Here is a 25,366-nt window from a genome sequence, read left to right on the forward strand (position 1 = left end):
GAAGAAACGGTAGCGCCCATCACTAATGGGAGGAGGACGTGGGGGACAAAGCACTTCAGGTAATTGTGCCCCGGAAGTGTCTCGTGGGGGTGGGGGCTGGGAGGACGGGGTCATGCTCCCTCATCTTCCTCTCTCAGGCTGGCCCTTGGCCAGACTCACATCCCCAGCTCAGCCAGCCCTTGTCTAAGCCCCTGGCCGGCCCACCTTCCATGAAGACAGAGGACCAGTTTGCTAGGGGCGCCATAATGAAACACCACAGACTGGATGGCTTACACAACAGACATTTATTTTCTCACAGTGGAGCCTGGAAGTCCAAGATCAAAGTGTCGGCAGGCTTGGTTTCTTCCGAGGCTCCTCTCTTTGGCTTGCAGATGGCTGCCTTATCTCGTGTCCTCACCTGGTCTTTTCTCTGCGCACAAGAGCCCTTAGCATCCCCCCCGTGTGACCAGATTTCCTCTTCTTATAGGGACACCAGTCCAATTGGATGAGGGCCCACCCTAATGGCCTCATTTTGCCTTAATCACCTCTTTAAAGGCCTCCTCTCTAAAGATGGTGACCTTGTTAGTTACTGGGGCTGAGGGCTTCGACATAGGAGTTACAGGGGAGACACAGGTCAGCCAGAACAGAGTGGTTGGTACTGATTAGAAATCCCACAGTGAGGGTTAAGTCCACTCACCGGTTCAAGGGCCAGGCAAAAGGGAACTGTAAGGACACAAACTGGGAAGGATTCCGCCCGGGCGCATAAAACAGCCAGATCACTCCACTGGGAGAAGGCTGCGAAGTCCAAATGTGCCTCGTCTGCCTCCAGCTCACCATTGTCCGTCCCAGGAGACCCACGCATCTGATGGTGCCTCGCGTGCTGGAATGACTCAGAGAACGTTTCCTCGCCTGTCAGGGGAGAGCGCTGAAGGACAGGACTGCCTCCCACATCCCTGGCATGACACTGGGCCACAACCTCTTGTCATCTCTCCCGGGTGCCTCCCCAAACCAGATCTGATTCCAGTCCATGAAATGTTATGAGCACCAACGGAGGTGCAAATGCAAATGACCTCAGAGTCGGGCAGGTAACATAAACAAAGGACTGAGACAGGATAACAGGCCAGGGCGCGGCCGAATGGAAGGTGCCCTGCCAAAAAGCATTCAAACTCAGGGTGTCTGAGGACACCGCGCTGGCCAAAGCACAACGAGCTTGCCAGCCCAGTGCAGCCTCCAGGCAGTTCGCGCCTCCTACGAGGAGACGGTGAAGAGATGGGCCTTGAAGACAGACCTGGTTTTGAACCTTAGACTCGTAGTTGCAAAGCACAGTGGTGTTTCAAATCACAGAGCTGGTGTGAGGAAAATATGAATTAATGTATGTAAAGTGCTTAGTGCAGGGCCTGGCACATAGTAAGTGCTTAATTTATAGTAGCTGTTATTACTGTGGTTAAGTCGGTGGATAGCAATGGTGATGAATTTTGTGTAAAAGCAGCCTGCCTTCTCAAGAGCGCATCTGTGAGACCACTCATGTGTGGGGCCGTGGCGCCCCCAGGTGGTCAACATCGATAACTGCAGTGCAGTGGAACAGGCCGAAGAAAATGGTTAGGGGCCAAGTTAAGCTTTAGGGTGAGACAACGGGTTTGCGTCCAGTTCTGCTGTGTGCAAGTAGGTGACGGGCATTCACCTGCACTCTCACCCTCCGTGTCTCCAGCAACTAGAATCCCATGGAGCGGCCCTAACAACTTAAATGATACCGTCCGCCATGCAAGGGATATGAATATCCCCTAGTAAGTGCTGGCCATGATCCCAGCATGATCCTGCCGCGATGCCAGCACGACGGCAGCGTGAGCCTAGTGCTCAGAACACCACCGGCCCCACACTGCCAACATCCTTCCATCTTGTGGGAAGGAGAAGGTGGATGCCCCTTTGTTATTTACTTTTCTTATTGGGTGGAGCTGACGGGTGACTCTGAGTCCCTGACCGAAAAGAGACGCCCCCTGGGGATACCTGAAATCTCACTGGAGCCAAGTATTCTTTTGATAACTTTGGTAACGCTTTGCTCCACCCAGACTTTTTCACAGTGACAATCCCCCTGTAACTTGCAAATGCCCAGATGAGAATGACGATGCACCAGCCGCTTTCCTCCCAGACAAGAGGGGCCCGGGGCAGACTGGGGGTGAGGGACGTGTTGTGTTGTCATGATCTCTAGAGAGACCCCCACTCCACACACACGCCTTTCACCCCACTTGCTTTTCTGCCCCCACAGGCGACTTCCTTCCTTCCTGGAGACCAGAAGGGGATGAGGGGCCCGCTAAGGGAGGCCTTCCTAGAGCGGGAGGCCTGCCCTCCAGCTGTCGAGCCATCCCCAGGAGGTGGAGGACCCGAGGCCAGGCCTGGGCTTGGGCTGCATTTCCCTCTGGCCCAGCCACCCCCACACCAGCCCCGCTCACGCCTCCTCCCTGGGCTTGTTTTCCAGGAAACTGAAGTTCCTTCTGTCCAGATACCCAGAGGGGCCTCTGCTTGCTCCCTGACCATCGTTTCCTACTGCCCTGGAAGATTCCTGCCAAGACCCTAAGGTAGTGGTCAGTGATCATAGGCCCGGGCAACGCCCACAGGGTGGTTTCAAGTTCCCCTTTGGCACAAGACACCTTAAATGAACGCTGGACGTGGGGCGCCTGGGTGGCGCAGTCGGTTAAGCGTCCGACTTCAGCCAGGTCACGATCTCGCGGTCCGTGAGTTCGAGCCCCGCGTCAGGCTCTGGGCTGATGGCTCGGAGCCTGGAGCCTGTTTCCGATTCTGTGTCTCCCTCTCTCTCTGCCCCTCCCCCGTTCATGCTCTGTCTCTCTCTGTCCCAAAAAAAAAAACGTTGAAATGAACGCTGGACGTGGCACACGACGGGAGGCACTTCCCGGAGCTGCGGCTGGCCAGGACTGGGACGGTCTGTGTGCGGCACCTGAGCCACCAGGGGGCGCCCGACTCTGACCAACCTTCCCTGACTGGGAGACTCCAATGGGGGCTCAGGAAGGAGCCTTCTTTATCTTCTTTTTTTCCCCTTTCCCATCCCTGATGAGCCTTCTTTTCAAACCATCCAAGGCGATTCTAATGCAGTCATCCCTCTGCCCCTACCCCTCGCTCCCACGTCCTACACACACACACCCCCACACATCCCCACCCCTTTGGGACTCCTGGGGTCCTCCATCAAAATGCAAGGGGGCTTTTGAGAGGGCTTGGGCAGTACTGTGGTGTGCAGCCATGATGATCCATGTCTCCATCTCTCCACTTCTCTCTCGGCTGGGCTTTACTACATAAGCGTCGACATTTTGCGGAATCCTCACTGCAGTTGGACATAGCTATTATTATTTCCCCTGCTTTATAGATGAGGAAACTGCGGGTCACAGAAGACAAATAAGGGGCTGAGCAGGACTGCAGGCCAGGAAGACCTAACCTCAGAGTTCGGGCTCTTTCTTCTACCATACGCTGCTCAGGGAAGGTTCTGGAAGTCTGCTTTAGAAATTCAGGGTTTGTCCTAGAAGGTCTTTGATCTGCCCCACCAGAACTGAAGCCCTGTGGCTGCCCCTCAAGAGGTTTTAGAGAAACTGTGTGTGTGAGAGAGAGAGACAGGACCCCCAGCCTCTCTTGCCCCCTTTGGCCAGTCCCTCAACCAGGGCCCACAAGCAGACACCGCAGGCCCACCGCAGCCCACGAGCAGATGCAGGTTTATTATTCCACAGACCGCAGCATCCTGAACCGTCACCCCAAACACCAGCTCTAAAAGTAGGCCTGGGAGCTCTGGTGCCTGCAGGCTTGCCCCCAGCCCTGGGCCAGACCAAAACCCGGGCCGTGGTCTCAGAGCTGAGGCCCGGGGCCCCCCGGCCCTAGCAGCACCCCCAGCCTAGCCGTCATCTCTTTGGAGTCCAGAAAAGCCCACACACAGATGCAGAGCCTCGGGCCGCCTGAGGACGGGGGAATCTGCGGGCTCCCCTCCAGAGAAATGCAGTCCCAGATTCCAACCACCCCGTGCAACGTCAGGAGCCCTCAAAACAGCCAGCGTGGGGCTGGAGGAAGCTTCCCAAGTACTGAGGGGGAGAGGCACAGCCGACCTCTCATCAGAAGCAAACTCGAGGTTCAACTACAGCACCGAAGCCCCAAGTCCACAGACACAAAGGCTGTGGAGCGGCCGAGGCAGTTCTGCTTGGACGCCACTGCCACAATCCTCCCTGGGTTTGGAGGGGCCTAGAAGCCTTTCCCTCTGTCCTCCCAGGTGCAGGGGCCCCGCGAGCCCTCGGCTTGCACCCGGCCCCCCAAGCACAAGGGAGCGGAGGCCTGGGGTGGCTCAGAACATCTGTAATGAGCTACATGCAAATACCGTCTTCTGCCAAGCAAGCCAAGGGGCTTAGTATCGAACAGACCGCACCCACCGGGGCCCCCAGACTTGCTCTCCTCTCCCCGGAAAAGCCTGTCTCCGGCACCTGCCCCAGAGTCCGCCCTGGGAAATCTGCCTGGGCTTCCAAGGGCTTCCATGCCCACTCTCCCCTGAGCTGGCGATGGGCCCTGGTGAAGGAAGCGGCACACCAATTCACAGGGTGCCCCGCTAGCTTTATCGTGGCAGCCCCGGGGCTCCTGGAGGGTGAGCCTAAGCACTCTGAGCACACTGGAAGCCTGAACGCAATGCCAGCCTCAGGCTCAGGCACGCCAGAGAACAGGGGCCATCCTAACTGCCCCTATGCCTGCTTCCCACCCCCACCCCGGGGCCACCTGGTCAGCGGCCTCCCGGCTAAAGGCTCCAGTGCCTTGCATCTCCCCATCCTCTATGGGTCCAGCAGGGAAGCTAGCTGGACCGGTGGGAGGAGACAGGAGCACCGTATCCCGGGGTTCTCAAACCGAGCGTGTCTGTTTCCTCTGTTGTCATCCAGAATATCTGTAAGCAAGGGACGGAGTGGGTGCTGCGTGGAGACCACGGAAGGCAGGGCCTCTGCTCTGTGGGCAGCTCTCTGGCTCGCCCACCACAGGGATCTGCTGCAAGTTAAAACAAAGCAGGGGAGGGGTGGAAGGAGAGGGGCTGGGAGTTATATTACTGTCCTGGTTCAGTGATTTCTCCCGAAACACACGAAAGCTCAGGGAAGGGGGACCCCGGCAGCAAGGCGAGGGAATGGATGAGGACGAGGGACAAGAGCGCTCAAGAGACCGGGGCTCCTCCTTCGAGGCCTCCCCTGCCACAGGCACGGAGCTCCTGGAGGATCCCCAGCACATTCTGTTCCTCTGGGCACCATTGGCACCCAGCAGAGGCGCCACGGGAGGCCTCCAAAATGTACGTGGTGTGCACGTGAGCTGGATCCCGGGGCTCCAGGTCCAGAGTCCAGTCCTCCTTGGCCACCCTGCCTGGCAGCGCAGAAAGACGGGTCCTCACATCCTCAGCAGGAACTCCTCTGCAGAGAGACAGCAAGAGGGTCAGGCGAGAGAGGGAGGGAGGGAGGAAGTGCTAACTTGCCTGGTACGCTCTTCCCTGCCCTCCTCCTCCTCACTGCCTTCCACCCTTCAGGTCACAAGCTGTCAGTCCCTGCAGCCATCATTCCCAGATCCCCTGTAAAATGAGGCCCCTGCAGAGCTCAGCACTCACCCCCCAGGGCAGCACCTACCAGGCTAATGTCGTCACCGGCTATTTGCAGGGTGACTGGACAGGGATTTTCTTCTCCTCCTCTCCTGGGACGGAGTAGGAACCTCCAGCCCACACTAAGCTAGGATCAAGGGAGGGGGTCTTTGGTTGGGAGCAGGGCAAGAGGCAGAAACTGTTAGCATCACCAAGCACAGGCTTTATGGTGTAAAGGCTGGTCCCAGCAGGCAAAGATTTTATTTGTGGTGTGAGTACTTCACCCTGAGACTCATGAGGGCCACTTTCCCTCAGGCCAGCCCAGCCAACCTCCTTTTCCCAGGACCTTACCAAGCCCTCCCAGCTCCATTGTGGGGAAACAACTGACAGCGGTGGGGGGGAGGGGGGAGTGTTTCTAGAAAGGAGGACTGGGGGATGGGGAGGCTGGGGGCGGAGGGATTACAGACTGAAGCGGGCAAGAGAGAAAGGGAGGGCAGAGAGAAGGGGGCCTGCCCATGCCAGGCAAGCTCCGTGAGACTGTGAGAGTCTGGGGAGAGAGTCAAGAACTGTTTTGCCTGACATCCGGATGTCTGACTTGTGCCTGTAAGTTAAGGGTTTACTTTCTTTTTTTTTATTTTTTTATTTTATTTATTTTAATTTTTTTTTTCAACATTTTTAATTTATTTTTGGGACAGAGAGAGACAGAACATGAACGGGGGAGGGGCAGAGAGAGAGGGAGACACAGAATCAGAAACAGGCTCCAGGCTCCCCTGACGCGGGGCTCGAACTCACGAACCGCGAGATCGTGACCTGGCTGAAGTCGGACGCTTAACCGACTGCGCCACCCAGGCGCCCCAAGGGTTTACTTTCATCTTCACCCTGTTTCTTAGGGCAGGAGTGTGTCCCTCCTGGATCTCTAAATCCCAGCAGAGAAGTGGCCCAGTAAATGGTGATACATTAATGAACAAGCGAGTGAGTGAAACCCCCAGTGCTCACCTGACAGGGAGCAGGTGCTCTGCACGTGTTGAGATAATGAGCTGTGTGTGTGTGTGTGTGTGTGTGTGTGTGTTGTATTGGGGAAGGCACCATCTATCAAATCCACACTCTAGGTCCCTGCCTCTGTTGGGGGATGGGCCTCAATGAGCTGCAGGACAGATGCCCAGTAGGCACCTTCCCTCCTCCATCACCCTGGTGCTGAGAGCTCTCCACAGGCTCCCACCCCCTGGTAGACCCACCTGTTAGACAAGGGTCAGGTCAGGAGGTGAACGAAGAGGATGGCCAGGCCGATGTTAAGCAGGATCACCATGCAGATGAGGACAGTGTTGGGGACCTGGGAGCAGTGGAGAGAAGCTGCCTGAGTTCCCATGGCCTCTGAAACACCCCCTGCCCAAGTCCCTACAAAGCTGGACAGAGGAACAGGAACTTCCGGAAGAACCCTCCTCTGAGCACCCCGCATTTTGCTCACTGCTGTGTCGGGCAACTGGACAGCAGACCATCAGGGCTGGAAGGATTCTGGGAAATGATTAACCAAACCATTTAGGGTCCAGGTCGCAAAGCACAACAGTGGGCAGCACTGGAACTGGAAGCCAGGAACACGCCTTCCTTTCTGCGAATCCCCGCTGGGCCGCATCCATGGGTCCCACAGACCTAGCTTCATTCTGGTCCCTGAGTTTGCAGCTCCCAGCCCCTTCTAATAAGCCCTACTGGGCCCTTCCTCCACTGCCAGGAAGCCCTCCCTGCTACACCTTGTAGCAGATGCTGCTGGTGCTCAGCTCAGATAGCCCTGGTCCCGCAGGTGCACTCACTCCCTGCCCATCCCCAGCTGCCTAGGGCTCCCAGCACCCCCTTCCCCAAAGCACTGCCTCTGACCAGAGGGACCAGAGGGAGAGGCCTGTCCCCTGCCCCAAGGTGCGGGACTCTGCAGTGAAAGTTACCTTCCCCATGCCTCCAGGGATCAGGCTACACTTGACTAAGCCCACATCCCTGCTGGGGATTTCCCTGCCCTATTCTGTGCGCTCACCCTTCCCACCCCCAAATCATCCTCACTGGAATCCCTCCTGGAGCCCAGCCACCCTGGGGGACCCGACGTGGGACACCTCCTTCTGCCACAAGCTTCACTCACCTCCTCCACCTCCACCTCGGCCTCCGCTGCCTGCGCCGCCTCCTTCCGAGCCTTCTTCTTGGCCCCCGCCTTGGTCAGCCCTCGGGCCTCGGTCTTGCGGGCCTTGGCCTTGGGCTCGGCTTTGGGGACGATGGGCTTGGGCTCCAGCTTGGCGGGGGAGTTGGGCGCGGGCTCGGGGGCCCGCACTGGGGCGGCGGCCGGCGACGGCGGCGCGGAGTCGGGCCCGGAGGCCTCGGGCTCGGGTTCGTCCTCGAAGGGCGGCGGCGCGGGCGGCGCGGTGCGCACGGCGTAGCTGTGGTAGCCCCGGTACAGCGCCACCTCGGGCTCGCGCGACGGCGCGGGCGGCGGCTGCAGCGCCTCGATGGCCATGTGATCGGTGGCCGGCCGCGCGGGGCTGCGGCGGCCCGCGCCCTCGGCGCCGGGCTCCCCGTTCCAGGCGCCCGGGCTCGCGGGGCGGTCCTTGGTGGCCCCCGGGCGGGGCCGCTTGGGCTGCGGGGGCGTCCCGGCTGGCGACGGGGGGCCGCCCTCGGGCCCGGGGGGCTCGTGCTCGTGCAACTGCGGGCTCTCGCGGGTCCGCTGCTGGGGGCCCGCGGCTCCTGGGCCCCGCTCCGGGGGCTCGAGCAGGCTCTCCGAGTTCTCCAGGATCTCCTGCAGCAGCCGACGCTTCTGATACTCCGGACCTGCCGGGAACAACCGGCGAGGCTGGCCTCGAACCCCGGTCCCAATAATGATGACCCTGGGCAAGCCATTTAACCCCAGCCTCCTTTATTTACTCAGCCAGCAGCTTCCTACCACCTGGCCTGTGCCCAGCACTGTGCCAAGCAATTTCCAAACAGTAGCTTGTTGAGGTGTTTTAACAACGCTATGACCTCCGTGCTATTAGCCTCATTTTTACAGATGAAAGAAAGGGAGGCTCGGAGAGGTGGCATCGCTTGCCCCAAGTCACCAGGCTGACAAAGGGCAGAGGCAGGCCCAGATCCAGTCCGAATGGCTCCAGAGTTTATGTTCTTAACTGTGGCACTGGTTTCTTTCCACTCCCTTCTCTGAAAAATGGCCTAATCATACCTATTTCACAAATACTAATGCAAGGTTTAATTGAAAAATGCATGTAAAATGCAAAGCTCAGGACCTGGCACAGGTGAAATTGGGGCTGGGAGGTGCCGTTCTTCCTGGGACCAGCAGGGGGAGCGCTGTGACGGGAGGCAACTTACAAGTCTGGGCTCCAAGGTCCCCCAGCCAGTCCCCAGTGGTCTCCTTGCTACAGCCAGAATAACATTCAGAAAATACAAGTTTAATCGTGCCACTTGCCATAAAGCCCTTCAATGCGGAGAACAGTTGCTCACCCCCTGGGCTCCCACTGCTCTGCCCAGGTGCCAGTCTGTATCTGAGTCAGGGGCTGCAGAATCCTCACTCCGCAGCCGCATTTCCCACCACCTCTGCTGCTTGTTTTACCATCTGGCTTCCTCGCCTGCCACTCCTTTCCGTTTCTGTGCCTTTGCACCCACAGTCCCTTCCTCTTGATGTGCCAGTCCCACATAGCACTACATGGTGCAGTGATTCTCAACGAGTGGCCCCAAACCAGCAGCACTGGCACTTCCGAATCCTTGTTAGAAAATCACACTCATGGGCTCTATTCCAGACCTACCGAATCAAAACCTCGGGGTGGGCCCGGTGTTCTGCGACACGTTTGAGACCCACTGATCCAAGGGCAGCCTTCTCTAACACCGCCCCGCCTGGAGATGTAACTCCCTGGGTTATGTGCTCCCTATGAGCGCCCAGAGCCCCCATTCCAACCACACAGAACGTACGCTGTGTGGAATTTAATCATGAAAGGGAGACGACAGCCAACACCAACAGTTATTCAGAGCCTGCCATGGACTAGGCCGTGTGCTCTTCACCTGACGTGCATCTAATCTGCTGCCCAAAAAGTATTATTCTTACTCCCATTTTACAGATCAGAAAACAGGTTTACAGAGGTGAAGGAATTGAACAAGGTCTCTGAGCTGGTTAGCAGTGGAGTCAGGACGTGAATACATGCCTCACGCCCTGATATGCTGTCTTCAGGATTCAATGCTCCTCTAGATTCTGGATCCCGGCTTTGTACCCCAGAGCCCAGCACAGTGCCTGACACACGGGCAGCACTCGATTAAACTGAAAGTGATGCGCAAGAGTGGGAGGGCTTAACGCCTCCTCCTCCCCAGAGACCTCTCCCTTCACCACGCTTCATCAGCTCAACTGCCCTGCCTGCAGCAGAGAGAGGAGGCAGCCAGGAGTGGGGCCAATATGCAGCTGGGAGCTTCTGATTCCCCACCACGACCTCAGCATGGGTCCCCGGGTGTCACTCTATCCCATGCTTTCACAATCCCCCGTTCTTGGACTCACAGACATTTGTGAACCCACCTGGGTATCTCAGCTTTCCAGCAAACAAACAAAAAGAAAAATGGTCCAACCCTGGGGGCCTCCCCTCACCCTGTCCTGCCCGTCCCCTCCCTGGGTGGCCCTACCTGGCTGGTAGAAGTCTGGAGCCAGCTCCCTGGCCAAAGTGCGGGCAATGCTGGACTCCTGGTTGGCAGCCACGGCGGCCTGTTCCGCTGCCTCAGCTTTGGCCTTGGCGTGGCTTGTCCTACGGAGAGAACATGGTAGAGACTCAGAACCCTCCAGAAAACCAGGCCTCTGCCCACAAAAGACAGGCTGGCCAGAGCATTCGTTCACTCGGGCTGTCGAGGAATATGTATTGAACCCTGTGGCCCAGACTGCTGTGCACTCCCTAGACCATTCCCTCTTCTTTCTGAGCACACAGGCCACGTGTCTCTTGCAATCAGTGTGGTCAGGCAACTGAGCTCTGGCCAACGCACTGTGGGAAGACATGACATATGCTGTTTCCAGGCTGGGCCCATGAAAACTTCTTCTGCAATCTACATCCTCTCCTTTTGCCCTGGTGCTGGTTGGATGGAGGAAAAGCCAACACTCCAGAACAGGGAACTTAATTTCTTTTGGGTCCCAGACCCCTTTGGCATCTGGTGATACTTATGGACTCCTCCTCAGAATAATGTTTTAAAATGCATAAAATACACAGGATTACGGGGCGCCTGGGTGGCTCAGTCGGTTAAGCGTCCGACTTCAGCTCAGGTCACGATCTCGCTGTCCGTGAGTTCGAGCCTCGCGTCGGGCTCTGGGCTGACAGCTCAGAGCCTGAAGCCTGTTTCCACTTCTGTGTCTCCCTCTCTCTGACCCTCCGCCGTTCATGCTCTGTCTCTCTCTGCCTCAAAAATAAATAAGCGTTAAAAAATTAAAAAAAAAAATACACAGGATTACAAAGGGACGCAATTATACTGACACACTGTTACCGAAATACTTAAAGAACAAATTTGTAATATAATGTCTGGGTCCTTCCTCATTAACACATTGAACAAAATGTCTAGCAAGCGTATCAACTACACTCATTTTAAAGTATAGATTAGCATAAAGGTTATTTCAAAGATATCTGCAGTAGGGGCACTGGCTCAGTCAGTGGAGCATGTGACTCTTGATCTCTGGGTTGTGAGTTCAAGCCCCACACTGGGAGCAGAAATTACTTAAAAAAAATAAAATCCCTTTTTAAAAGAAGATATCTGCAACAATAATAATGTAATGTGAAAGTATATGTGATTTATACCAGTGACAAAGTCACATATATTTCTTCATTTTTTATTTTTATTTTTGAGTCAGAGAGAGTGCAAGAGGAGGAGGGGCAGAGAGAGAGGGAGACACAGAATCGGAAGGAGGCTCCAGGCTCTGAGCTGTCAGCACAGAGCCTGATGCGGGTCTCAAACTCATGGACCTTAAGATCACGACCTAAGCCAAAGTCGGATGCTTAACCGACTAAACCACCCAGGTGCCCCAAGTGACAGATATTTCTAGTACTACTATGGTTTTTTGCCTACCTCCATAATTTGAAGCAAATGCTAAATTTCAGTTAGAAGTTAGTAAAAATAAGATAATTTTCCCCTCTGTTGTAGAAACTTTTGGCGCTCTGCCCAGATCCCTTCGCTGGGCAAAGGCACCACCCCTAGCTCCTGTATAGGCTGCTAATGGCTCATTAGTGTCCTAGAAAATTGCACCCAACAGAAGCCACATTGCTCCGGAGGTCAAATCGCCACCCACTCCAACCAAGCGGCTCACAACTAATGACTGATGACACCCACCAGGCCCCTCTTGACCCAGGAGGAACCAACTCTGTGGTAGCCACAGAACACTCCCCCACCCCCTGCCGTGGGGTCAGGCTGAGGCGGGACTGCAGGTAAGATTACATCCTTGTTGGGTTCCCTACCTTACTCTGTTTCTGTCACCCTCCCCTCTCCTGAAAGCATCCCCTCAAAAAATCATCTGCTCATGGGGCACCTGGGTGACTCAGTTGGTTAAGCATCCAACTCTTGATCTCGGTTCAGATCGTATCTCACAGTTCTTGAGATGGAGCCCCATGTCGGGCTCGGTGCTGACAGCACAGAGCGTGCTTGGGATTCTCTTTTTCCCTCTCCCTGTGCCCCTCCCCGGCTTGCGTGTGCACACACGCTCTCTCTCTCTCAAAATAAATAAACACTTAAAAAAAATAATCTGCTCAAGAATCCCCACCTCAGATTCTGCTTCTAGGGAATCTCACCTAAGACAGCATCCAGGTTCACAGACTCCCTGAATTCCATCCACAGAACCCGCTGTGAACCCCATGTTAAGAGACACAGTGGAAGGAACCGAGGTCCAGAGATGATTATAGATAATGCGAAGTTCCCTTCCCATAGTCCCACACTGGAATGTGGAACATTTAGCCATTACATTTAAACATTCAGTGTGGAACATTTAAAGAAGCCTTAAATGATTATTGTGTTAACACCTGAGATCTGGGAGATGTTCCTTTCAGCTGTTAGTCTAGCCAGAAGCACCTACTAAAATAACAACTCCATTGTGGGCCAGACACAGTTCTGAAGGAATTATCAAGATTATCTTATGTAATCATCATGATGCCTTAGGGAGCTGGTGCTGTTATTATTTTCCCTATTTTACAGAAAAGAAAACTGAGGCACAGACAGGTTAAATAATTTGCCCTGGGTCTCAGGGTCATTAAGTGCAGGAGCTAGGAATTTGAACCCAGGCAATAAGGCCCAGGGCTTGTGCTCGAGCACTACTCTGGAACACGTGCCACCCCGGGGCACTGAGGACAGAGACCTGAGGATAAGACCAGCTCTGTCCCTGCCCTCACTGCCAAGTGAGGCAGGAAGGAGGTAAACAAAACAACAAAACGTATTAATACAATGCAGTTAAATAAAAAGAACTTAACTGCTGTTGTGAGAAGTGCCATGAAGGAAGTGCCATGAAAATATAGAAAAGGTACAGCACATATACTTAAAAAAAAAAAAAAATTCTAGAGCAGGAAGACAAATAGATCAGTGACAGATGTGGGACCAGGGAAGGTTTCTTTGAGAATGTGACATTCACTGAGATGAAGAAAAACATAAATTAGACCCATAACAGGAGAGGTGGGCACAACAAGGCAGAAAGAAGAAAGAGCATGTGCAAAGGCCCTGAGAAAGAGGAAGAGCTCAGTGCTTTGGAGAACTAAACAAATGAGTGTCCACATCTGTTGATGAGACACACCTCAGGGAGCTGACATGTGTCTTTGCATCTCAATCTCCAGTATATAGAATTGGGCCTGGAATAAGGGAGGACAGGCCCTTTACCTACGTTATCCCCTTCAATCCTCAAAATGTCTGGGAGGTAGTTTTTACTGTTTGCACTTTACACATGGGGAAACTGAGGCTCAGAGAGGTATCTTCTCAAGGATGCAAAATAATAGTTAATACTTACAAAGCATTTACCACATGCCACGGGCTTTATAGAAACCAACTCATTTGAACCCCCAATAACACTGGGTAGCAGATATTAATACCACCACCCCTCTTTACTGAGGAGAAATCCAGGACACAAGGCTTTAAGGAACTAAGGCAAACTTATACAGCCAGGAAGTGACAGAGCAAGATTTCGAACCGAGACATTCTGGGATCCAGGGTCTGTGCCTTTAACTGCAGGCTGTCCGCTCACCCAGTAGGGAACAGTGGAGTTCAAACCCAGAACCCTGTGATTTCCAAGCCCTGCCCTTGCCACCTTGCCACAATAGTGTTTATACTGACAGGGGCGCCTGGGTGGCTCGGTCGGTTAAGCGTCCAACTTTGGCTCAGGTCATGATCTCGCAGTTTGTGAGCTCAAGCCCCGCATCGGGCTCTGTGCTGACAGCTCAGACCCTGGAACCTGCTTCAGATTCTGTGTCTCCCTTTCTCTCTGCCCCTCCCCTGCTCACACTCTGTCTCTGTCTCACAATAATAAATAAGCATTTTTTAAAAATTAAAAAAAAATTCTTTACTGACAGAAGAATACCTAAATATGGGATGTCTGTCTGACTTGGTCAGTAGAGCCTATGACCCTTGATGGGGTTGTGAGTTCGAGCCTCACATTGGGCATAGAGTTTACTTTAAGAAAATGAACACTTAAATGAACTCACGCATGTGCACAGGTATGCGTGGAGGGGCAGCACAGGGAACGGTCAAGAGCACAGCTTTGGATTCCAGTTCGGATGCTGCCAAGGCTGGGGCTGAAACTTAGGAGGATGCCAAAAACTCAGCAAGCAAGAGAAAAACAATGTTTTATAGCAATATTTTAAAAGTCAAGAATAATGCCAAAAAATCCTTGATGAACAAGTTGTGAACAAAGTTTAAAGACTGGATCAGACCCTGCACTTTGCACGACCTTGATCACTTCACCCTAGTCCTGATCCCACCGTGACTCTAGGACCTTGGGTGAGTTGCTCTGCCTCTCTGTGCCTCAGTTTCTTCATTTGTACAATGGAAATAATAATTTCCCCCTCTTGGAGTTGCTGTGAAAGCTCATGATTTAAGAGGCAACATATGAAAGCGTTTAGGCCACGATGTGACTGAGTGGAGGTGCCAGTAATGGTGGTGATGGTGGTGGTGGAGGTGATGGTGGAGGAGGAGGTGATGAAGGAGAAGGAGGGAGATGAGGTTTATGACATCAAAACTGAGTGTGGTACATGCATATCCCAGGTTCATATTTGCCTGTGCACGAATGCATGTGACTCAAACTCCTAAACTTTCCAGAAACACTTCCCTGGCAACCTGAAACCCCAGGTCGGGGGAGGAGGGAAAGTGCTGGGCAAACCTTCAAACAGAGAAAATGTCCTTTTTTGGTAACGCAAGCTGGATGGTGCTTGCTTGTTTCCTTGGTGCCCTGGGAAGCTGTGCTGCAGGACTCCTCCTAAGGCCAGACAGGCAGCCTGCACATAGAGCCCCAGAAGATCTGGGGAGATCAACCGTGGACACCCCTCAGAGCAGCCAGACAGGGGTTGAGAAAGGGGCGGCCACACGGCCCAAGGCAGTGAGGGCTGCTGTGTTCCTGTGTTCACAGGAAGCTCGCTGCTCTTTCCCATGTCCATCAGTCTGGCCGGCTGACCCCCTTGGTCTCTGGTCTCAGGAATGACTGCCACCCTTCAAGCCAGACACTCCCGTGTTCTCCCACGCCCTCCTCCTCGGCTCCTTGCGGCAGCCACGGCCATCACTCACCAAGTCCCCTCTCCTAGTCCTGCGAAAGCTCCAGCATCCACAGCCTCTCCCTCCTGGTGTCACTGCTCCTCAAAGCCCCCGTGTGCTCCCTACAACTGATCACAGTGGCATCGTGGGCTGGCTTAATCCAGATGTCCAGAGGCCTCAACTCTTGCTTAAAATCTTTGCAAGGCTTCCTACCACGCTCAAAATAAAGCCCAAGGCTCTTAGCACAGCCTTCCAGCTTCTCCAGATCCTCCGCTGAGGCCGTCCTGATGAGCGTATCACCAGTTGCCGTCTCAGCGCAGCCCTGGCAGCTCACAGGGTGAGGGCGGGGAGCCTGCTGTTGCCCAGAGGCTCTTGTAGGTCAGGGCCACTCACAGTGTGGCCCATCACCCTCCTGGCCCCTCATCACCTGGGAGCTCATCAGAAATGCAGGTTCGCGGGCTCCATCCCAGACCTACTGAGTCAGAACTTCAGGGTGAGGAGCCCAGGAACCTGTGTTTTAGAAGTGCTCCAGAGGCTTCCACTTCTCACTGAAGTCTAAGAAGCATGTGCTGGTAGACGGAGAAACCAGCTCTAGGCTGGGCAGCTCCCAGCCTGCTCAACTCTCCGGGAGCCTTGCTTGAGTGCTTCCCCTTAAGCACCAGGATCCCTTCTCTGGGTTCAGGTCCTGCTAAGGAAATGCTGGACCTGTTTCTTCTCCTGTGACCACTCACTGTGTCTGGGCTGAGACCGCTAGGGGAGGGTCTCCAAGAATGGCTCTGACCTACGGGAAAGGGAACCAGCAGAAACTGGGGCAGGGGGAGGGGCAGGGATCAGTCACTCTTCTTGATTTCATTGGGATTATCTTTCGTCAGCGGGGTTAAAAATAAGGCTGGTGGTTCTGGGACAGGGGCAGGGCGATAACCCAACAGAAGTGCTTCTGAGAGCATCCCCCGCACCCCAGCTCCTTCTCCTCACTCCTAGCTCCCTAACTGCTGGCTACAGGTCGTCTCCACCAGGCGTCGATGGCTTCATGGACCAAGGGAGATACCTGCTGGAATCATCCCCAACTCCGTGCCTTTGTTCAGGCTGTTCCCCCACCTGGAAGGCTCCTTCCCCTCTGTCCACCCTCCCAGTCTTAAAGGGCCAGCTCAAAACCCACTTCTATATATTGATTCATTCACTTAATATAACTTTCTGGAGTGCCTACTGAGTGCTAGGAGCCATTCTGGGTACTGTGGATCTAAGAGCAAACCAAGCATCTAAAAACCCCTTGCAGAGCTAACGTTCTAGTGCAGGGGGGTCGGCAAACTGCAGCAGCGGGCCAGCCAGTGCTGCCCGTGAACAGAGACTGGTTTGTATATTTTTGAATGGTTGAAAAAACAAAACAAGAGTGATATTTTCTGACACATGAAAATTACATGAAATTCAGAGTTCAGTGTCCATATAATGTTTTATTGGAACCCAGCCACAACCATGTGTTGACACATTGTCTAGAGTTAAGCAGTTGCCACAGAGACCGTGTGACCTGCAAGGCCAGAAATATTTACCATCTGCTCTTTGACAGAAAAGGTTTACTGACCCCTGTTTTAATGCATTCACTCAACTGTCTCTTCTACGACTACTTTTAACACTATTAACATCTATTATTTGTTGACTACCTTGTGCCCAGCTCTGTGCTATGGCTGCTTTACACAAATGACCTCAGAGAGGTGGAGTCACTTTCTCAAGGTCACACAGCTAGAAAGTCAATCAGCCCGAGCTCTTACCCATTACACCAAGCTTCCCCCCTACCCCCCCGCCACTTGCCAGTAACTCTGGACCAGGTGCTGGGCCCAGAGTTGGGGATCAATAGGACCCAGCAGCCACCTGAGCCTAACGCAGCCATGCCAAGCCAACCACACAACAGCCCTGCAAACCAATGGATGAAGAGAGATGCAGAACAAAGCCTCTAAACTGCTGGGGAGAGCCGCTAAGAAGAGAGAAACTCCAGCTAGGTAGCTTGGGTGAGGGGTCCTAGCACTGCCCCCTTGCAACCAATCTTTGGCAAGTCTGAGCTCCCTGAACCCCGGTCTCCTCATCTGTAAAATGGGGATAATAACAGCAACTACCAGGCAGAAATGATGTAAGAAGTAAATGAACGGACAGTCATCTGGCCCTTAGAGCAGTGACCCGGATGCAGGAAGTCCATACAGTGTTTGTTAATAAAATAAATAAGCATACTTTTTGGAGAAGCCTAAAAATCCTGGATGTACCACGTGCTGCTGAGTTGTTTAAAAAAAAAAAAAATTAAAACTTTTTTCGTTTTTAAAATGAAAAAAAAAAATCTTCAGAACACAAAACCTCTGGTATGCCTGCAGGACAGAGGCAGATAATGAGTCTCCAGCTCAAACCTCTGCCAGCCTCTCTGGAGGCCGCAGAGGTGGCCGGCAGGGACAATGCTGCCAAGTGTCTTCCTGTGGCGGGGGATGCTTCAGCTGCCACTGCCCTGCCCTCTCCCAAAATAGCCCCTCGCCCACAGCTCTGGCTGGCCGTGGCCACTTCCTCCAGAACAATCATGGTCAGAGTAATCACAGAGAGGAACCACAGCTGGGGTGAAGAAAGCCCCCAAGGATGTAGGCAGGGGCACGGTCAGCGAGTCTTGACAGAGGAGGGAACTTCCTCCCCTCTCCACCCCAGCCCCAGGGCTTCATTTGGCAAATGGGGCGAAGTCCCTCCAGGAAGCCCCCCTCACCAGAGGGGTTAAGGGCAGAAGCTCCAGTCTAAATAATAGCACCATCACACTGGAGGTATCTGACCTTTGCTCACCGGTCTCAGTTTCCTCAACTGTGAAATGGGGATAATAATACTTCACAAAATTACTGAGAGTCTGAAATGAGCATAGACGGAGCATTTAACAAACACTAGCTTTCATTATCATGGTTTTTGTAACTATTATAACAATGCTTCCCAGCATTTCTCTTCCAGAATTCTATGGACTGCCAATAAATTGGGATGTAAATATGCATTCTTGTGGAAGGATATGTCCTCTGAACACTGTTCCAAGATTCACCCATTCTGTGCCTGTGTCCATACTTTAATCCTTTCTTCTTTTTAATTTATTTTTATTTTGAGAGAGAGAGAGCATATGTGAGTGGGGCAGGGACACACACACACACACACACACAGAGAGAGAGAGAGAGAGAGAGAGAGAGAGAGAGAGAATCCCAAGCAGGCTCCACACTTAGCACAGAGCCCAACACAGGGCTTGAGCCCACAACCCTGGAATCATGACTTGAGCCGAAATCAAGAGTTGGACGCTCAACTGACTGAGCCACCCAGGCGCCCCCATACTTCAATCCTTTCTACCAACAAATGTTATTTTACCATGTGCAACAACTGTATTGAGTTTACCTGTTCTTTAGCTGATGGACATTCGGGTTGTTTCCGCTTCTGCCTGCTGTGAATAATGCCGGTATGGACATTGGTGTACCAGTTTTTGTGTGTCTGTATGTCTTCATGTGTCATGGGTGCCCACCGAGGAGCAGAATTTCTGGGTCATGTGTTAAGTCCATGTTCCAGCTGAGGAACCGTCAGGCTGGTTCCACAGTGGCTGCACCATTTTACATCCTCCCCGGAACATAGGAGGGCTCCCATTTCTCCACATCTTCACTAACACTTATTATACCCATCTTTTAAATTTTATCCATACTAGTGGTTTGTGAGGTGGTGGTGACAGTGATGATGGTGGTGGAGGCATCATTAGCCATTGGGGAAATGTCCACCTGCATTTTCCTGATGGCTAATGACGTTGAGCATCTACTCACGGGCTTCGCGGCCATTTGTGGATCTTCTCAGGAGAAACGTCTCTTCGGATCCTTTGTCTTTTTTAAATTGGGTTTTGGTATATTTTATTATTGAGTAGTTAAAGTTCCTTATATAGTCTAGATATAGTCCCTTATCAGATATGGTGCCAGTCATGTATTGCAAATATTTTTCCGTCCTGCGGCTCGTCTTTCCACTTTCTTGATATCATCCTCTGCAGCATAAAGGTCTTTAAGTTCAATGCAGTCCAGTGTATCTGTTTTGTTTTTGTTTTTTCTTTTGTTGCGTGTGCTTTTGGTGTCAGATCCAAGAAGGCTTTGTGTAACCTATGGTCACCAAGGCTTACTCCCGTATTTTCTTCTGAGAGTTTCCCAGTTTTCGTGCTGATGTATAGATCTGTACATATGCATTGCTTCTAATAAGAAAAATGGGAAATAACCTAAGGGTTCATGCCACCCTGTTGAGTTAGGTACTACCACCATTGTACAAATGAGAAAACGGAGTCACAGAGAGCCTAACTCACTTGCTCATTGCTATTAAAATGAGTGTTGAGCCAGAAGGAAAGGAAATCGAGTCTGGTAGGAGAGACAGACAAGACTGAAAAGTCCTGTAGCAAAGCAAACAGAAGTCAACAGAGTAGGAGAAAGCCCATCCACCGTGTTACGTGTTCATAATTTGTCTTTTGTTACTTTCATATTATATAAAAAAGATAAAAGGTACAGGGGTGCTTGGGTGGCTCAGGCGGTTAAGCCTCCGACTTCGGCTCAGGTCATGATCTCATGGTTCGTGAGTTCGAGCCTCGTGTTGGACTCTGTGCTGACATCTCAGAGCCTGGAGCCTGTTTCAGATTCTGTGTCTCCCTCTCTCTCTCTGCCCCTCCCTTGCTCTCTCTCTCTCTCTTTCTCAAATAAAGATTTAAAAAAAAATTTAAAGGGTATAAAACGACATGACTTCATTGTAGAAAAGTTCTGAAAATCAGCAGGTTTTCTTTTTTAAAAGAAAAAAATGCCATCAACGTTTTGGTATTTTGAGGTGGGTAGGAGCACAGTTGTAGGACTGTGGATGACTTACTAAATTTTCTGTGCTTTGATTTTTCCATCCGTAAAATGGGGCCATGAATAGCCCTCACTTCATTGGGTTGTTGGGATTATAGAGTGAATTAATGTAACAAAGCATTTTGAAGCGTAGGCTCTATGCAAGAGTTTGACACTTTTCCACAAAGTGATTTTGTTCCAGGTGAAGTGGGCAGCTACACCTGCCACCTCCTCAGGGCCCCAGAGAATACCCCTGCCTTGGAAACCCAGCCTGGAATCCCCAGGCCGTGGACGTGAGGTCTTCCAGATCACGTTATGTTTTGTTTTTTTTAAAATTTATTTATTTTGTGAGACAGAAAGATAGCACAAGCTGGGGAGGGGCAGAGTGAGAGAGAATCCCAACCAGGTTCCTCCACACATCAGGGCAGAACCCGATGGAGGCTCGAACCCACGAGATGTGACATCATGACCTGAGCAGAAACCAAGAGATGCTCGACCCACGGAGCCACCCAGGGCCCCCCAGATCATGTTTTATAGCGACCCTTCTCCCCTGCCGAAAGAAGGCCTCCTCCGTCTGCATGCCAGCAGGTGTGTGTGACCCCCGCCCCCAGCCTAGAAGGCAGAGGCAAAGTAGTAAGAGTTGCTGTTTACTGAGTGCTATGTGCCAGACATTTGACCTATGTGGTCAGCTGAATAATGGCCCAAGGATATCCCCATCCTAATCCCTGGAACCTGTGAATGTGACCTTATATGGCAAAAGGAGCTTTGCAGATGTGATTAAGGATCTTGAGATGTGGGGATTATCCTGGATTATCCAGGGAGGCCCTAAAGGTGATCACGAGTGTCCTTATAAGAGGAGGCAGAGGGAGGTGGGATGGCAGGAGAGAAGGCGAGATGATGACAGCAGCAGAGACTGGACATGAAAAAAAAAAGAGAGAGGTGCCTGGGTGGCTCAGCCAGTTAAGCGTCTGAGTCTTGATTTCGGCTCAGGTCATGATCTCCCGGTTCACGGGTTCGAGCCCCGTGTAGTGCAGAGCCTGCTTGGGATTCCTTCTCTCCCTCTCTCTGCCCCTTCTGCTCTCTCTCTCTCTCTCAAAATAAATAAATAACCTTAAAAAAAAAAAAAAGCAGAGACTGGAGCGGTGTGATGTGAAAATGGAGGGGCCATGAGGTGAGGAATGGGGCAGCCACTGGAAGCTGAAAAGCCAAGGAATTGGATTCTCCCCTGGAGCCTTGAGAAGGAATTAGCTGTGCTGACCTTGGCTGTAGTGTGGTGAGACGGATTTCAGACTTCGACCTCCAGAAGTGTAAATGAATAAATCTGTGTTGTTTTAAGGCCCCAAATCTGTGGAAATTTGTTATGGCAGCAACAGGAAACTAAAACAACTTATGTGATCTCCTGTCATCCTCAAAGACAACTCACTTTGGTGGGGGGGGGGGGGCAGGCGGGGAAGAAACGCAGGCTCAGGAAGTCATTTGCCTGAGGCTCGTAGCTGGAAGTGCCAGGGCTAGCTGGAACTGCGTCCAGGGCCGTCTGGCACCAGAGCCTTTGCTGGCCCACGTGTCTGCTGTGCTGCCTCCGTTCAAGCCCACGTTCCAGGAGGGCACAGCGGCCACCACCCAGCCTCTTCCCCAGGGGTAGTGTGAGGCCCTGAGTCCCTGTGCCCCTCCGAGAGGGCCCAGGGCCAGCAGTTACTGGCGGTGAGAACCCTACTTCCCCAGAGAAAGGCTAGTCCATCGGGGCCTGGGGACTGCTGGCTGATTATGTATGGCTGAGGTGTGGCTGCACTTTGGTAACTAGTGAAATGACAGGGAGGGGACCTGGGTCTTGCACCCCTCCCCCAGATAAAACTGGGTCCTGCAGTCCAATCTGGAACCTGGCTGCCGCCAGGGTGGCCTCTTCTGCATGGGCTGGCAGATAGACCTTTGGAGCAGCACAGAGAAACTTCCTTTTTAAAACGTTTATACCAGGTTTGAAAGCCAATTTTGTAAACTATAAAAGCAGTAATATTAAAGCTGCAGCACCTTGAATCCACTGAGCTCCCTATGCACAACCCAACTTTTAACAGGGCCGTGAACACAGTAATGATTCAGTTTTGGGGCACAGTGCTTGAGAATGTGGAACCTGCAATCACACTGCCTGGGATCGAACCTGACTCACACACGAGGCTGTGTGGCCTGGAAAAATTGCTTAACTTCTCTGTGCATTCATCTCTTCTTCAGAACAATGAGTGTGGCAGGCAGATTTCTCAGAGGGCCCCTGGCACTCACACCCTTGTCTAATCCCCTCCCCTCGTGCATGGGCTGGACTTAGGCTCCTAAATAAAAAAACTTGGGAAAGGTGATTCGTTTATAGAAGACAGTGACTTCTCTCTTGCTAGCAGCTTCTCTTGCTGGCATTGACGGGGACATCCAGTGGCAAGGAACTGAGGGCGGCCTCTGGCCAACAGGAGTGAGAAACTGAGGCCTTCAGTCCAAAGGCCCACGGGAATATTCAGTTAAGCGTCCAGCTTCGGCTCAGGTCATGATCTCGCGGTTCGTGAGTTCGAGCCCTGTGCGGACAGCTTACAGCCTGGAGCCTGCTTTGGATTCTGTGTCTCCCTCTCTCTGCCCCTCTCCCGCTCACACTCTGTCTCTCTCTCTCTCTCTCTCTCTCTCTCTGTCTCTCTCTCTCTCTCAAAAATGAATAAAAACATTTAAAAAATTAAAAAAAAAAGACTATGTCTATCGTGATATTGTGATTTATAAGAAATACAGCTGACCCTTGAACAAAGCAGGGGTTAGGTGCATCAACCTCCATACAGTCAAAAATCCAAGTATCACTTCTGACTCCCCAGAAACTCAACTACTAATAGCCTATATTGATCAGAAGCTTTACTGACAATCTAAGCAGTTGATTAGCACATATTTTGTATGTTATTTGTACTGTATACTGTATTCTTTCAAACAACTAAGCTAGAGAAAAGGAAATGTTATTGAAAACCATAAAGAAGAGAAAATACATTCCCACTACTGTACTTTATCTCTTGAAAAAAACCCGTGTATCAGGGGACCCGTGCAGGTCAAACACCTGTTATTTAAGGGTCAACTTGAGGGTCACTCAGATGACCAAAATATATTTCTCATATATATTTGATCTTCATTCATGGTTCCTGTCTCATGGTTTCCAAAACTCTTGGAATTTCCTGAGTGATAAGAGCAATGGGACAACCTTTTGTTACAAGATTCAGTCTCTTGTCTCCAGTTCCTGAAATCACTTCAGAGTCATAAAAACAAAACAGGTGTCTTGATATTCATAACAAGACCCTTCCCGCCACACCTGTGTTTATGATAAGGAGGTGACTTTTGGAAAGCACCTAATGATGGAGGCTGGTTACCAGGGGCACCAACCAAGAATGGAGGGTTGGAACTCTCAGTCCCACCCAGTGATTTCAGGGGAAGGAAGAGGGGCTGGAGGTTGAACCAATCACCAATGGCCAATGATTTAATCAATTGTGCCTATGTAATGAAGCCTCCATAGAAACCTAAAAGGATGGTGTTCAGAGAGTTTCTGGGTTGGTGAATATGTGAAGGTACAGGAAGAGTGGCACGCTTAGGGCACAGAAGCCCTGCACAGCTCTTAGAAACTAGTAATCTAGAAATAAATTGTTTCTCTGAGTTCTGCGAGCCGCTCTAGCAAATTAATTGAACTCAAAGAAGGGGTCATTGGAACCTCCTACCTACAGCTGGTCAGTCAGGAGCCCAGTGACACCCTGGACTTGCAAATGGCATGGGGGGATATGCCATCTCGTAGGACTGAACCCCTGACTTGTAGGCTCTGATGCTTTCTCCTGGTAGATAATGTCAGAATTGAGCTGAATTCCCAGAGCCCCAGCTAGTGTCGGTGAACTGCTTGGTGCCGTGGGGGAGAACCACGCCCCCCCACCACCACATGTTGAAACTGGGTGCTAAGACCCCTTACTACCTCCTAGGGTTGCTACGAAAATTAGAATATACACAGCAGTGGCTCGCACAGAGGGTGCACTAAAGGAGTGCACTACTACAGATTTTACACTTAAATAATTTTCTGTGTTTCTGTATATTCGCATTTAGCTTTCAAACTGCTCAGCTTTTTCCTTTAGAAATTTGGCATCTACCTCTTTTCAGTGCCAGTGATTCCTCTTCTGGGAATCTGGCCAACAGATACGCTGGAAATGACATATTGCAAAGGCATTTATGGCAACATGGTTTGTAACAGCAAAGGACTGGAAACAAACCCAAAGCTAGCAGTAGGGACCTGGTTAACTACGCTCTGGTACGGCCACTTGAAGGACTTTACGCAGCCAGTACTAAGAATGAGATAGATCTTTAAAACAGAGTGAATCCTGATAGGTCAAGTTATGGAGCAAGGTGTAAATTAATATATTGTATGCAACGCTTGTGTAAACAAACAAGTGAGTTTGCTCTTCTATATGTGGAATATTTCTGGAAGGATAGATAAGAAATTGGTCATAAAGGCTGCTTACTGGGATGGGAACTAGATGGCTGGGGGTGAGGGGAGGTGGAAGGGAGGAAGATACACATGCGTGAGCACACACACACACACTCATTTGAGCTGGGGACTTTCCTTTTGCCTCATCTCCTCCCCCCTCAGCTCACACATCATTCTCCACCCTGCTCTGCACCCTGGGTGAACCTCCTCCACGGTCTGCATTCACAGCGCCCTTGCTCTCTGGCTTCCAGCTGGGTTTAGCTGATGGGGGCACCAGCCGAGGGCTGGAGGAGGGACAGGGAGCGGCTCCCTGTTCCTCTTCAGGGGGGTTCTCTCCTCCACAGCTTGCACCCATCGGGTCTAATGTAACACCATTTCCTCCCCTGGCTCTGTCAGACCCAGGGAACTAATGGCTTCCCATCATTGCTGGTCCCGGGTACCTCAATATCCTGGTTAATTTCCTGCCTACCTGGTATAAACATCCAGTTATAAGATGAATAAGTTCTGGGGACCCGATATAGAGCATGGTGATTATAGTTAGCAGTAGAGTATTATATGCTTGAGAGTTGCTAAGGGAGTAGGTCTTAAATATTATGTGACACAATGGAGGTGTTAGCTAATGTTAGGGTGGTAATCATTTTGCAATAAATAAGTGAGGCAAATCAACACCTTGTATACAGTGTTATATGTCAATTATAGCTCAATAAAGGTGGGGGGAAATCCAGTAGCTTCATGAAACTGTCTGCAGCTGAACTCTTTGCAAATATCCCTTCCTGCCAGGACTCTGACTGATACAGCCCTTTT

The 25,366-nt window shown here is 51.9% G+C and overlaps 1 protein-coding gene across 1 annotated transcript in view; it reads right to left on the bottom strand.

Annotated features, from left to right (window-relative positions):
• Positions 1-3,675: 3,675 nt before the first annotated feature.
• The window catches only part of JPH2 (junctophilin 2), a 69,915-nt gene continuing 48,224 nt past the window's right edge, over positions 3,676-25,366 (bottom strand). The window contains exons 3-6 of the mRNA XM_058685697.1: positions 10,190-10,308; positions 7,686-8,365; positions 6,799-6,893; positions 3,676-5,402 (exon numbers count right to left, since the gene is read on the bottom strand). Coding sequence (XP_058541680.1) covers positions 6,813-6,893; positions 7,686-8,365; positions 10,190-10,308 — 880 coding nt within the window. The 3' untranslated portion in view covers positions 3,676-5,402; positions 6,799-6,812. The remainder of the gene's footprint in view (positions 5,403-6,798; positions 6,894-7,685; positions 8,366-10,189; positions 10,309-25,366) is intronic.

This window comes from Neofelis nebulosa, chromosome 9 (assembly GCF_028018385.1).
Source record: "Neofelis nebulosa isolate mNeoNeb1 chromosome 9, mNeoNeb1.pri, whole genome shotgun sequence".
Lineage (NCBI taxonomy): Eukaryota > Metazoa > Chordata > Mammalia > Carnivora > Felidae > Neofelis > Neofelis nebulosa.